Source organism: Cantharellus anzutake (genome assembly GCF_015039405.1).
Source record: "Cantharellus anzutake strain C23 chromosome Unknown EI90scaffold_53, whole genome shotgun sequence".
Taxonomy (NCBI): Eukaryota; Fungi; Basidiomycota; class Agaricomycetes; order Cantharellales; family Hydnaceae; genus Cantharellus; species Cantharellus anzutake.
The window spans coordinates 342126-356448 of NW_024067003.1; the positions used below are offsets into that span (position 1 = coordinate 342126).

The 14323-nt window shown below is 46.9% G+C and overlaps 1 protein-coding gene across 1 annotated transcript; it reads right to left on the reverse strand.

The window, feature by feature from the left end:
* Window positions 1-7952: 7952 nt before the first annotated feature.
* On the reverse strand, window positions 7953-9168 carry EI90DRAFT_2999968 (uncharacterized protein). The gene is made up of 4 exons (XM_039056302.1): window positions 9089-9168; window positions 8518-9029; window positions 8168-8465; window positions 7953-8116 (listed from the first exon to the last, which is right to left on the reverse strand). Coding segments are annotated over exons 1-4 (849 nt in total). The 5' UTR covers window positions 9090-9168; the 3' UTR covers window positions 7953-8078.
* Between the last annotated feature and the right edge of the window lie 5155 nt (window positions 9169-14323).

Consider the following 14323-nt stretch of genomic DNA (forward strand, 5'->3'; position numbering starts at 1 on the left):
AGCTAACAGAGTTAAACATTAGCCGATTGAATATTACCAACAAGTCAGGTTATGGGGTTAGCAGAATGGCAGGCAATAACCCAGAAACGGAAAGCAGGGCAAGCAAGTGAATTGCCCAGTGGAGGCAGGAGTGCACTAGCAGATGTTGGAGCTGTCCGGAAGCCTTCAGGGCTCCGTACTTAGGGAAGCATAGGAAAAGAGGGGGTGGTGACCATCAAGGGAGGCGAAGGTGATTGCAGAATATGGGAGCTCCGAGGTTAGTGAAGAAGGAGCAGAGGTAGTCTGGAAGGATCAGAGGTAGCAGAAGATGATGGCTGTGGATGGATATGACACACAGCTGGCACCACCTGAATGAACCGAATATTGCGATTTCCCCATCCCTGCACATCCCCACTTCACGAAACAGATCACACACGTCTTCATATACTATTCCTACCCTTCCATGATTTTTCCCTATTTTTCCAGACACATTCCCAGTCCCCATAGACAAAATTCTCATGCCCACCCAGCAAGCGTGGCCACACTCAGACTGGATTTCACCTATCTCGGCAACCACTGCACTGATTTGGACGATATTGATACCATTGGAAACGCTTCATTTAGGGGTATTAGGATACGTGATTAGCGGGAGTTCATTGGCGATGGACAGAGTTGGGTATTTTTGGTCAGATACCATTTATTGCTTTATTATTTTCTTGATTATTGTTTTCCCTCCCATCGATATTGATTGTTGCCCATATGGTCCACCTAAGCACATGGGACTCTCGGATATTTTCCTTCATTTTATTTGATATATACCTGTACATGAGGATGTATCTACTTTTTCCTTTGCATTAGAAACTCCCAAGTTTGCCCCTCCCAAGCTAGTAGGGAGTAGTACAACTTAGAAGATGACCAAGAAGCCTCTAGATTAGTCCTTGCCTTAGTGTCACCCAGAGAGGTGGGGTAAGAGATTGATTGGAGTACACCATGCACTGTACCACACCAGACCATATCACCATTACCATTACCACCTTTTCCCCAACCTGTTGGATACCTATCCAGTCCCCATCCCTTCCTGTTTGCCTGCTGGGTTAGATCCCTAGCCCACTTACAGCATGAGTGGAAGTAGTGGGACAAATGAACCCAGAGGCTAGGTGTTCATCTAAGAACGCCCGGAGAGCCTCGAGTTCCAAAGTAGAGAGGGAATACATAGTTCCCAAGGGTGGTGAAGTGCCTTCCTCAAGGTCAGTCTTCAGGTCATGCTTGGTGCTAGTGTTGAGGCTTTGCTCTTGCTGAACACATCTGCAAACTCATGGTACTCCTTCAGAATGGCCAAAAGGTCAACAGAATCGGTGTGGGAGGAGGCAGCCCTCAAGTGGCTGTCCTCGGAAGGAATGGTTAGGCTGAAGGATACCAATCCTTTGAGTTGACAAGCCTTCACAAATGCGGAACAGCTGACGAACTCAATAGATGGTAATGGAGGAATGGGAGCCTGGGACTGAGGTGCTAGCAGAACATCAGATGGTTGGATGTCGGACGACAGCGGTGGTGCCGGAGATGACAGGGGAGAGCTCGGAGTAACTGTCTTGGTTGGTTCAGAAGTTCGGAATGTAATACTGCTTGAGACCCAGTCAATCAATGGATTGTAGTGGGTAAGCCAGTTATGTCCTAGGACTAGAGAACAAGATCCATCCAGCGATGTGACAAAGAAAGTCGTGGGGGTGATGTTTCCGGAAGCAAAGTGGAGGGGAATATCAACGGTGTGGGTTATGATTGAGTTGGTGCTACCATCAAAAAGGTGTAGTTGTAGAGGTTTTATCTGATATGTCTTCAGGGCCAGTTTCTTCATGAATGTGTCGTTGATGAAGCAGTCCAAAGACCCAGAGTCTATGAGTGCAGGAACGTTCTCATAGGTGCAGAAGAGTTTATTTTTTGTCCTATCATTGGACAGGGAAATAGGAACAGGAGAAGAGAGAGAAGAGAAGAGAAGAGAGGTGGAACGATCTACAGAAGTAGTCGGAGGTGGAGGAGGAGAAAGTGATACATCAGCAACACTATCTACAATGGGTAGAACATCAACTGAAGGGTCAACATTAAGAGGAGAAAATAGACCATCAGAAAGAGAAAAAGAAACAGGAATGTGGAGGGAGGACAAGTTGGAAATGGAAGACATGTTTAGGTGCACTTCTTTGAGCACATGGAGGGAAGAATCACAACCCCCAGTCTGTGTGGAGTCCATGGGGGTGTGGACTAATTTTTTGCCTCTGCAGAAGTGGATCCTTGCTCCTCAGTCTGGGAGATGCGCGAGAAGAAGACTTGGGACAGTCCCTGACCATGTGGCCAGACTGACTGCAGAACATGCAAAGTTTCTCATCAAGACAACACTTACGCTCTTGTGGTGTGAGCTTGCCATTGTCTCCGAGTTTTGATGAAAGATCCGGCTTAGCAGAGCTGGCCTTGGACTTCTTGTTGTCCTTCAGAGGCTTGCTACCAGAAGCGGAGTTGAACGAGGAGGAGGAAGGGACAGGGTTGGAGCGAGAAGCAGTAGTGGTCTTGTCAAAGACATTGGAGGAGGAGGGTTTCGCATGATGAGTTACTTCGGATTTACACTCCCGATAGTGCACATCGAAAGTCTGTGATAAGGTGCGAAGTTCCAAAAGGGTAGAAGATTTCCCTACCCTGGCAATGTCATCCTTGATATGTTCCGGCAATCCGTTATAGAAAAAACGACAGAGCATGGCTTCTCTGTAACCATGAAGTTGAGAAGCGTGTTGATTGAACTTGATGACGTACTTGTTGATTTGGTGCCTGTCCCTCATATCCAGGGTCATAAGTTGGACTTCGGCGTCGCCCACAAGATCATGAGGACCAAAGTTGGTCTGAAGTTTGTTGACAAACTCCTGGTAGTTATTCATCCAACGAGGACAAAGTAGAGAATTTTGATTGAACAGCAGGTCCGGCTCGAACCAATCAAGAGCCATCCCCTTGAGGTAGGACTGCACGAAGATGACCTTGGTGTTAGAACCGGGCGGAAACAGACGACTCCGGAGTGGAATCGGAGACTTAGCATGGAGGGACCTTGGCCTCAGCGACTCAAGTGGAGCGCTGTGCCATTGCTGTTTGTCCATTTGGTCCTTAATTTCACAGTAGGTGAGCAGGAAGTCTCTAGGGGGCATTTCAGGTCAATTTCGGACTAAACCAAAACAAGTATGTACAAGCGCCGATATATATAATGGAAGGGGCAAAAGCACAAGGAAAACAAAGGGTAACCGAATCGGAACGAAGACGTCCGAAAGGGAACAAAGGGTAGAGGGAGCGGAGCGGTACCGAAGGTCATAAGGCAGGACCTGTGATACGTCCGAAAGGAGGTAGGGAGGGCAAGGCCCAGAGGGGCAGGAGGATGAGGGGAAGTGGGGATGATGACTAACTGGCTAGAATAGGAAGAAGCAGTAGTCCAAATAGGGATGAGGGGAAAACGCGAGAAATACATTACAAGCGGCGAGAGTGCCGAAGGCGATCCGCGAAGCTCAGGGGTTGCGGAGGTTACGGAGGTTACGGAGGCGGGGTTGAAAGTCCGAGGGATATTGGCAATGGTGTTTACGTAGTATGAGGTCACCAATGCAATGGACTAAGACCGAGGTGGAGTCAAAGTCCGAAGTAGGGACTATGACGGAGGCTCGGAGCAAGGTATGAGCGGTGTCCGAGTGCGAAGTACGGAACAGCGGTGGAAGGTCGTAACTTGGCGGAAGGGTGGCAGAGGAGTAACGGAGGGAGGAGAGAGGGGACAGGTAAGGGGAGAAGGAGTGGCGGAGAGGAGAGTAGTCAGGTCCGAAGGTGAGTATCGGAGTGGACGGGGGAAGTGTAGGAGGATAACGGGAGGGTGGAGGTGTTGTGAAGGGGGAGTGGAGTAGTAGGAGGGTGGTGAGAGGGGCGGTGTTCGGTCCGAGATGAGTATCGGAGCGGACGGAGATAGGGTCGGGGAGGTAAGGAGGAGGTGTGTTGCCAGGACCGAAGGTGAGTATCGGAACGGCAGCGGTAGGTTATGACTCCGGAGGTGAAGAGGGTGGAGGTCCAGAAGTCGGGTCGGGGTCGGGTATGTACGGATATGACAATCAATTTCTAATGGGACACATGATCAGAGTCGACAGGAGAGGGGTTTCTAAATTAGAGAAGCTGTGAAACTCAACTGGGTTTCTCACCAGATGACTAGGACCAGGCTGCGAGGGTTTGGGGGATGGTGAGGCAGAGTTAGGAACCAATGTGCGTAGTTGCAAATGAGTGCGAGGGGCTTTGGGTGCCATACAAGATGTGTACTTGTCAGGGAGTGATAAAATACTGTTAGAGACCAGAAGCGAGATGAAGGAGATGTCTCTGTGATGGAGGGCTTTGGCCTCAGTGACTCAGACCAGGAGCGCTGTGCCTAGTTATACATCTGTGCCCTAATTTACTTACTGGCAGCGAGAACTAAAAGGGGGATCAACTCTAGTCAATTTTATCACTAGGGTGTAACCTATGTACAAGTTAAGTACAGTATATATAGTTACAGCGAGGGCAGGCCCATGAATGGCAGGACTGAGCGGAGTGGAGCTAATGGAGTTAAACATTAGCCGATTGAATACAAGTTGGGTTATGGGGTTAGCAGAGTGGCGGGCTATAACCCAGAAACGGAAAGGAGGGATAGGCCTGAAGGTAGACTTGCAGGGCAAGCAAGTGTATTGCCCAGTGGGGGCAGGAGTGCACTAGCGGATGTCGGAGCTGTCCAGAGACCTTCGGGGACCTGTACTTAGGAAGGCATAGGTAATATATTGAAAAGAGGGGGTGGTGACCATCGAGGGAGTTGGAGGTGATTGCGGAATACAGGGGCTCTGAGGTTAGTGAAGAAGGAGCAGAGGTAGTCTGGAAGGATTGGAGTGGAGGACAATGGCTGTAGATGGATATGACAGGGGGGAGAAATGTCATATCCATACAATCCTGACCTCCGCTCCTGGCTCCTGGAACTCCGAACTCCGACTTCCGGAGCCCTACTTCCCTTCCGTCACTTTCTCCTTGCTGACTCCCAAGAGGTTATCCCACCTCCGGCTCAGACACCACCTTCAGTCCGACTCCGGAACATTCCGGGTCCGACCCCAACCTCGACACCTTCCAGACGAGTATGCAAAACCTATGCTCCTGACTCCGGACCTCCGCTCTGGAATCCCATTTGCGTCTCTGTCTCCGGAACCTCCGGTCTTAGCTCCGACCTCGGACTTTGACCCCACCTCCGCTTATACCCATTGTATTGGTTAGCTCATTCCATTTAATTACCTTTGCCAATATTCCGGAGTTTAACCTCCGAGTTCGGACTTTCCGGACTTACTCCGGACCTTGCAACTATTGCATTGTCCATTTCAATTCCGCTATTCTCCCTCATTCCTATTTGGGCTGCTGCTTCCTTTCTATTCAGTCAGCTAGCCATTCCCGACTCCCATCCTCCTTCCTTCCTTCTTGGGCCTTGGCCCTTCATTCCTCCTTTGGGAAACACCATTGAGTCAAACACTTGACCCTTGGTGTTGTTCCTCTTTCCATCTCCCTTTGTCTCCTTTTGTCCTACCCTTGTTCCTTTTGATTCCGGACCCCTCCTTATATACAATGTACCTAAGTAACTTGTAACCTCAGTCCGAAATCGACTTGAATTCCCCCAAGAGACTTTCCCTCTGCTAGATCCGAAATTAGGGACCCCCAGGACAACCAGCAATGGCACAGCGCTCCGCCTGAGTCGCTGAGGCCGAGGTCCTTCCATGCTAAGTCTCCGATTCCACTCCGGAGTCGTCCGAATCCGACAGTTCTAACAAGAAAGCTGAATGAACCAAACAAAGAAATGTGGCAGTGCTGGCAGGTGATTTGATTTTCAAGATGCGAAATGAATGGAAGAATGGTCTGGGTTACATGGGTCCATATGGGGAAACACCCAAAAAAAACCAGCAGCAAACCAACCGACCTTCCTCCCTTCTTGCCCACCACAGCATGGACCAAATGAATGCATCCATCCGTTTCGGGCTCAGGTTTGGATCTGGATCCTTAAATTCCGAGACAAGGCATGGGAACCTTTGTTGTCCTGCTTCCTTCCCATTTTCTCTCCAGTGGATCAATGAGCGCTATTACAGCGAAAAACGAAATATTGTAGAAAAGTGCAACAAGTGAAAACCCTGATTTGCTCAAATTGGAAGTTACCCTGATTCACATGCTGCTGTTGCTCGATCATGTTGAAACGGGATGAGATTGAAGTTTGGGCTCACAAAGCCCCACAGAGGGAATGTAAGAGGGGCTAGGTACGTGCAGGGGTGCAGCTGAGGAGCGTGTGGAAGCAGATTGGCTGTATGCACTTTCCGTATTAGATCTCTATAACTGATCAGAGTTGGGCTGTGGCAACGGTGCTATGGTGAACTAGTGGCTATATTCTCCATCTAGCTTGGGGATCATTTCAAGTGGTGTTGGTTCGATTCGGCGTTGTGGAAAGTAGTTTTTTTCTCTTTTTTTTTCTGCATCAAAAATGGCGATGAAGTATTCACCAACCAATATTACAAAATGCTTCTGGGAGTTTTTTTTATAAGTATAGAGTGGACTGGAAAAAAAAAAGCCTATGTAACCATTGACTTTGAACATGAAGAAAAAGGCAACAAAGAAAGAAGCAACAGTGAATCAAACTGAGGAGCCACCTTGGCCATAGATGACTGAATAGGGCGTACATAGCACATGGGCCACAACACCCAACTTGCAATCCACTAAAAACAATTGTTCTATCAATATTTAACTCAATGAACAAATGAATTCTATCAGCCCATGTCGGAAAATCACGAGATTGATCAAAAGCACAAGACTTGACATTTAAAATGCCAAAATTTGACGTTTAAACGTGAATTTTGGCATCTAAACGTTGTGATAAATTGTTTATGGGGTTTTTTGATATTATTGAATGCATTTTTATACCCCTCAAACGCTCTGAATATGTTTTTAATAACTTAATAAATGTGTCATAAATGCTTCCTACAGCATCAAAATCGTCAAAAATCTGTCTCATATAACATATAAAGTACCACCACATCTGCCCAATGTATTCTCATCGGCCGTTGGGTAGTTGTTGTAAATAAACACCATGAAACGTTTCCCGGGCGTTTAAACGATATACGGGATTTTCCGACACAATGCGACAAGTGGCACGTGAGTCAGGAACGACCTTCCAATTTGAGCAAATCAGGGTTTTCGCTTGTCGCACTTTCTACGATATTTCGTTTTTCGCTGTAATATATACTCTACTTCATATATACATACTACACTGGAGCACCCTCATTGAACACTACTGACTGATCAGTCATGAGTGTTGCGAGGTAGCAATTGAGCAAACACTACATTAGCCACCGATGATTTGAGTTTGGCATCAGCACTGTGATATCTTCCCTTTTCCGGACTCTTGACAGGGCTGTGTACAGTTGGCCATCAGCAAACACATCATCTCTGCCATCAATGACTACGCGTTCGAATGTGAGGCCCTGGCATGAATTAAATGTGGTGGCATATGCCAATCTGAGTGGAAATTGCTTTCTTCACATAGTCAAAATGTGAACCATCACCGGATACTGGCCAAGCTACACCAAGACCATGTCCACAGGGTGATCTAGGCCCAATGCGAAGTGTCCTCGATCAACTAATCAAACCACTGTTGTGCTCCTCTTGGAACTCCAGTTGGTCCTTGACACGAGACCCGCTGCAGCGGGACCACGTTGGCCTTGAATTACCATTTCCTGGTGAAAGCATATTCATGATATCCAACATTCGGCTCGGTCGTTCTGCTGCTGGAGGTCCCCCATCATCTGTGTCCGACTCCGATTCAAGGTCCGTTTCACCGGAGTGTTAGATGTGTGGTGACAGTCGCAAGCGGGATGTTGGTTGTTGAGGCAGGGTCCGTGAATGACTGTAGGTTAGTTATAACAATCCTTTTCTATGGGCCTTTTCACCGGCAACGATAGTACTAATTGACAGATGTATATGCGGTAATACAGACGGCAAGTCAAGGACAACAGTCGCTACAAGAACACAAGAGAAGTGCAGACCGGAATGCGTTAGCGTCGCATGCGCCGGAGGACGTTCGTCGGAAGTCCTGTCCAGTTATCAAGTCAGTCTAGACAAAGATGAAGGCTGACAGACTGACCAATGTTGCTTCTTCCGTAGTAAACCAGGTAACCAGATGCAACAGCCATTGCCTCGACGTTGTTCGACGCCGGATAATTAACGTACTTGGCAACCATCTGCTTGAACTTGTGAACTGGCTTCTGCATCGCATAAGCGATAAAGGATTCAGGTAAAAAGCATGTCGCTCGGAAATCCAGTACCACAATCCTGCCGTCTTCGAGCTTCTTGAAGTGGCCCGGATTGATATCGACCGGGCAAAGGTAAAGACCTTCTGCCTCAAAGCTGACCCGCTTATTATCTTTGTTGATTTTGAGGATCTACCATGGTCCTAAGTCACCCAGGCGCACTAGAAAAGTAGCGCTGACTTACCTGGTTTAGGTGACTCTGAAGCTCTTTGCTTGTCTTGTACCTGATACCAGACGTCCATTCGGGGAAAAAGCTGTGAACCACTGCCCCGCCGCCAATGGGTCCGGGTACAGAGTTTGGAGCTTTGATACGGATGAGCGTGTTCACAGCCTGTGCTACCCGCTCGTAGTCTCCACTCGTGCAGTCAGGAGCAGCAATATACTCCATGATGATAAAGCCGATAGTGCAGGCAGGATGAGGGCTCGTGAACGCCATGAAGACTTGCGGGACCTTCACGCCGTCCTCTGGTTTCGCATTCAGGTGCCTCGCGACCCAGACCTGAGTGAACGCTTCATCCAAGGTGACATGCGGCCCATACTTGAACCAGGCCAAAACGGCCCCAAAAGGGCCAATGAAGGGGATCCCGTGCCTGTTGTAGCCAGCCTCCTTGCAAAGAGCGACGATTTGCTCGGGCGGTGGTAAATTGGCGGGGACGTCCTCAGAGAAACGGGTAAGGGTAGAAATTGTCCCGGTCACTAGGAGAGGGCATCAGTCACGAGGCGATTACGAAGAGGTGTGAAGCGGAGCGATATACTTTGAATGAAAAGGCGAGAGCGGTTGTTAGTGATCCGGCTTTGGCCGGAAGCAAACTATGCGCTGACGAATGTACTGCCGTTTTCAGTTGATTTGTCGCGTGACGGATTTCTTGCTTCCGTATGAATCCTGGCGCTTGAACAGCGCCAAACTTCATCCCCCATTTACTCCACAACAACACCGCTTTTTTCCAAACGGATTGTTGGATCATGTTCATGGAGCTGATATCTAGCGACTTTTTTTTTCCGATTGTGCGTAGCATCGATATTTAAAATTCCCGGCAGCTGAACTTTATCCCCACTTTTCACCTCAACGGCTGCATGGAATTGGCTGAAAATTTGGCAGCAGAGTGTTGGGGAAAAAACACAGGAGCTTTTTTTTTTGACGGAACGATTTGATGAATTTTTGAGAATTTGGATAATGGGGCAGCTACGGCGGCGGACTAGTGTCTAGGGTTCAGTGTTGGTCAACGGTTGCTGTATTTTATAGTCCTATATTGTCGTAAATTTAACATACGAACAATGGAAGTTATCTGTGTATGTTTTGAGGATGTCGCAGGCATCACTTTGACGGCGCCTACGGAATTTCCCGATGTTGTACTCCAACTCCCGTGCTCCAACTCAAAGTGAACAATGGCCCCTTGCCACTTTAGTAGTGATCTCAAAGCCCTCATAGTTCGCATCAATGCATATTTGGAACCACATGTGGTTCAATTCTTGACTGGTGTGAGTACGCGCTCAATTCAACGCTGGAGAGAGCAATATGCACAACATGGTGGCTTTGATGCACCAAATACGAGGGCAGCCAGCGGTCAGAGGGCCCTAAGTGATGCAGATGAGCATGTAATCATATTCCCTTGCACATTTGCCCTGGGTTCTGACTATATCATAGTTTATCAAAGGTTTGCTTGCCGCGCGACCCGATTTGTATTTGGATGAAATTCAAGGCAAGCTCAAAATGCAACGGGGAAGGCTTGTATCCCAATCGTGTATATGGAGAACACTTCGACATAATGGTTTCTGTATGAAATCGGTGAGTCAACAGTGGCGACCCTAAGCTTGATAACCCAATCCATCACCGACATCTAGATCCACCAAATGGCTGCTGAAAGAAATGAGAGAGACTGGGATAGATATCGTCGCTTAATTCGGGATAATTACTTGCCTGATCAGCTTGTTTTTGTGGATGAAACTGCAGTGGACAGTCGCAATACTAACCGGTTGCGAGGATGGGCTCGGAAAGGCCACCGACCTCAGGTTTGTGCAAGTCGGATCCGTGGAAAACAGTATGCTGCCTCAGCTCTGATTTAGAGTGTGTTGTCGCTGATTATATTCACTGCTTCCAGTGCTTTCTCTTGAAGGACCACTAAATGCCAAGGCACGCATAGGTGCATATACAACAATCACATTTCGCCATTTCATTCGAAGGCTGTTATGTGAGATGAACCCTTTCCCCCAGCCAAATTCCACTATTGTCCTTGATAACTGCTCAATTCATAAACATCCTTCTATCCATCATCTGGTTGTATGAGTTTATGTTATGATTAACACTTTTTAATTTCCTCATTTTGGCAGTGGATGCTGGCTCATATTTCTCCCACCATACTCACCTGACTTGAGCTGCATTCAAAGCAAGAATTCGGCGTAGTGGTCCATCTCTGTGACATCTTATGCAAAGACAGCAAAATGAACAGGCAGTTAAAGCACATCTATGTGATTTATTCTATTCTATTACAGCTGAGGATGCATTTGGCTGGTTCTTTAATGCTGGCTATGATGTAGAAGAGGAAGACTAGTTATTTTTAAACATTATAGACATTGTATACTATCCAGAGTTGCACTACTAAATGACTATGAAAGCTAGTGGTGGCTAGGTGCATTATACTTATTGGTAATGTGCTTGACTTCATGCCAGACAAGCTTTCCAAGCTTTTCAGCAATGCCATGGGCAAATCCAACATTTAAAGCCTCCCAGATTTCTGCATGCATGATCAAGATCATCAAGATGGAAATAGCCCAGTATGGCCAATGGCTCCGAAAATACAGCAAGGGGCACAGGATCAGGCAAAATATTCCTATTGCATTCAAGTCTCGTGAACCATTCCATGATTGATGGGAATATTGCTGATGGAGGGGAAAAATCATCACTGTCTGGTGCAAGATCTGGGGCACCATGTTGGGAATGCACAGCCTGGGAGCTGAAATTTTGTTCCAAGTGTGGGTGTGGTTGATGATAGTCATGGCATCCATGATATCCAGCAGCATGCTCACAGGTGGTACACTGATGTCCATATGCATTCTGGAATGCATGACTAGGGTACAGACCATGGTATGGAGGGGGGTTGTAGTACAACCATTTGTTAGAAACCACCTCCGCCTAATGTGGGCATTTAGTGTAATGGTAACACACTCTTGGTACCTATGCAGGGTTCTGCAGTTTGACTCCCAGAATGTCCATATTTTAGCATTAAGGTTCCCAAGACCATGTGTACAAATTCCAACATGGTGGACATTCTACGCAAGTCACCAAGCACACCCAAATCCAGTTGCTGCCACATGAGATGGGCACGTGAAGTCAAGCATTAAATTAGCCAGCCTGACAAAGTTTCAGGGGGTGTAGCTCAGAGCACTAAGGACCCAAATCTGGCTGCTTCAGACCACATGATGTGGACATGTAGGAGATTAGCAGTAAGTCTGGCCTGAATATGAATTCAGGGGGTGATGGCTCACAGGCTGTTGGAAGCCCAGTGGTTAGGGTCACATGTGGATCACAGGCTCAATCCAATGTGAAGGGGGTGTGTTAGAAACCACCTCTGCCTAATGTGGGCATTTAGTGTAATGGTAACACACTCTTGGTACCTATGCAGGGTTCTGCAGTTCAACTCCCAGAATGTCCATATTTTAGCATTAAGGTTCCCAAGACCATGTGTACAAATTCCAACACCATTTGTGGCATAGGTGAGGCTGGCAGAGGTGGCTGTGGTGGAGGAGCAGAAACTGATTTTGCATTGGAGCAATGACCTAGTGGTGGGGGAATAATTCCATCAGCAGTAGAAAGGACTGATGCGGTGAAGGAGTGGAGCTGGATCACCTTATGTAACCAGTTTCCTACATCCAATAATGATATTAGAGTTTGTGCTGATTTGCATACTGACCGTGTTTTGGTTGCCAAATATATAATTGTTCACTGTCTAAACAACAATAAACACCCCCCAACGATCTCACCTGATGTATAGATCGTCTACAAATAAAATTCTATATTGACTTTACTATGATTTCTAGTCAATATTACACCTAGATATACCACTTTTCAGTAGGACGTGATTTTCCTGATAATTTACTGAAGGAAAACTGCTAATAAAATAATTCCACAATAAATGTTACTCAATACAGGAGTGACCAAACTGCTCTTTCTATCGCTTATAGTGCGTGCTAGTTATCTAGCAGGTTCAGGATCGCTCACTTTTCTCCTGTGGTGTGATAACCAAGTATTGCTGAGAGATTATTCAATTAAGAAGTCCCTCCACCAAATTCTCACTAATTCTCACTATGACACTTTTGTTCAGCTGTGTCTAACTGACCCTAACTCACGCTTAGAGTGACGTGTTAGTTTTATATTAGCTAACAACTAATATTTGCTTTTATCTTTTGGAGCAAATGAACCAACCACTGGTGATGTTAGAACTTGCGGATTCGGACGACTCCAGAGTGGAATCGGAGACTTAGCGTGGAAGGACCTTGGCCTCAGCGACTCAGGCAGAGCGCTGTGCCATTGCTGGTTGTCCTAGGGGTCCCTAATTTCGGATCTAGCAGAGGGAAAGTCTCTTGGGGGAATTCATGTCGATTTCGGACTGAGGTTACAAGTTACTATGTACATTGTATATAAGGAGGGGTCCAGAATCAAAAGGAACAAGGGTATGACGAAAGGAGACAAAGGGAGATGGAAAGAGGAACAACACCGAGGGTCAAGGGTTGTACTCAATGGTGTTTCTCAAAGGAGGAATGAAGGGCCAAGGCCCAAGGAGGAAGGAAGGAGGATGGGAGTGGGGAATGGCCAGCTGACTGAATAGAAAGGAAGCAGCAGCCCAAATAGGAATGAGGGAGAATAGCGGAATTGAATAGGACAATGCAATAGTTGCAAGGTCCGAGGTAAGTCCGGAAAGTCTGAACTTGGAAGTTAAACTCCGGAATATTGGCAAACATGATTAAATGGAATGAGCTAACCAATACAATGGGTATAAGTGGAGGTGGGGTCAAAGTCCGAGGTCGGAGCTAAGACTGGAGGTTCTGGAGATGGAGACGCAACAGGATTCCGGAGTGGAGGTCCAGAGTCGGGAGCATGTTGCGTGCTTGTCTGGAAGGTGTCGAGGATGAGGTCGGACCCGGAATGTTCTGGAGTCGGACCGAAGGTGGTGTTGGAGCTGGAGGTGGGATAACCTCTTGGAAGTTGGCAAGGAAGGGAAGTAGGACTCTGGAAGTCAGGTTCAGAGTTCCGGGAGCCCGGAGTGGAGGTTGGGATTGTACGGATATGACAGGTGAGGAGAATTAAACTTTTATTTCTACCTGAGGTTTGAGAGGGGGCAGAAGCGGCAGCCTTTTATGCTTTTCAGAGGCCTCTCTACTCCCACGCCTCACACCAGTTACATGTGCTACATTTGTATTATAGATAGTTCTAGAATGATATAGGGGCTTGGGCTGTGTAAGCTTAATAATGGACTTAGGACATGACTCAGCAATAAGTAATTCATTTCTTTGTCTTTTGGGCCGATCTTAGCGGGGTCTTGTAGCGCTGAAGCTATGCTCTACACCGCCTTAATTAAGAACGGTTATCTTTAGAAATGACTCGGCTATAATAGACTGTTCTCTAATTGACCCCTTTTTGTGAAGCCGCATCATTACTAATGTTCTAGAGCTTTCCCAATAAATTAACTGATCCACGGACTTCTGAATCACTTTATGCTTATGATCCGAGATCCAGATCATCAATCATTCCTTTGTTCCGATTTATTTGAGCTTAAAATCAAAAAGTTTTGATGAATCATGGGAAAATATACAAGATCCGGTTTTTTAGCATTTTCTCCTCTTCTGATGCGATCAAAAACTGTCTGCCCGCGCCGGGGAATACTCTATCATATGGTATTCGGTCCGCCAGACTTCCGGGCGCCAATATATTTCCCTTGATTCACATTACTTTTTGTAAGAATTAGCAAATAAATATATATGAATTATAAGGTGTT

Coding starts and splice junctions, on each gene's coding strand:
- EI90DRAFT_2999968 (XM_039056302.1), bottom strand. Junction 8,466..8,517: donor TTCAGAGTCACCTAAACCAG/GTAAGTCAGCGC, acceptor GGACCATGGTAG/ATCCTCAAAATCAACAAAGA. Junction 8,117..8,167: donor CTACGGAAGAAGCAACATTG/GTCAGTCTGTCA, acceptor ATAACTGGACAG/GACTTCCGACGAACGTCCTC.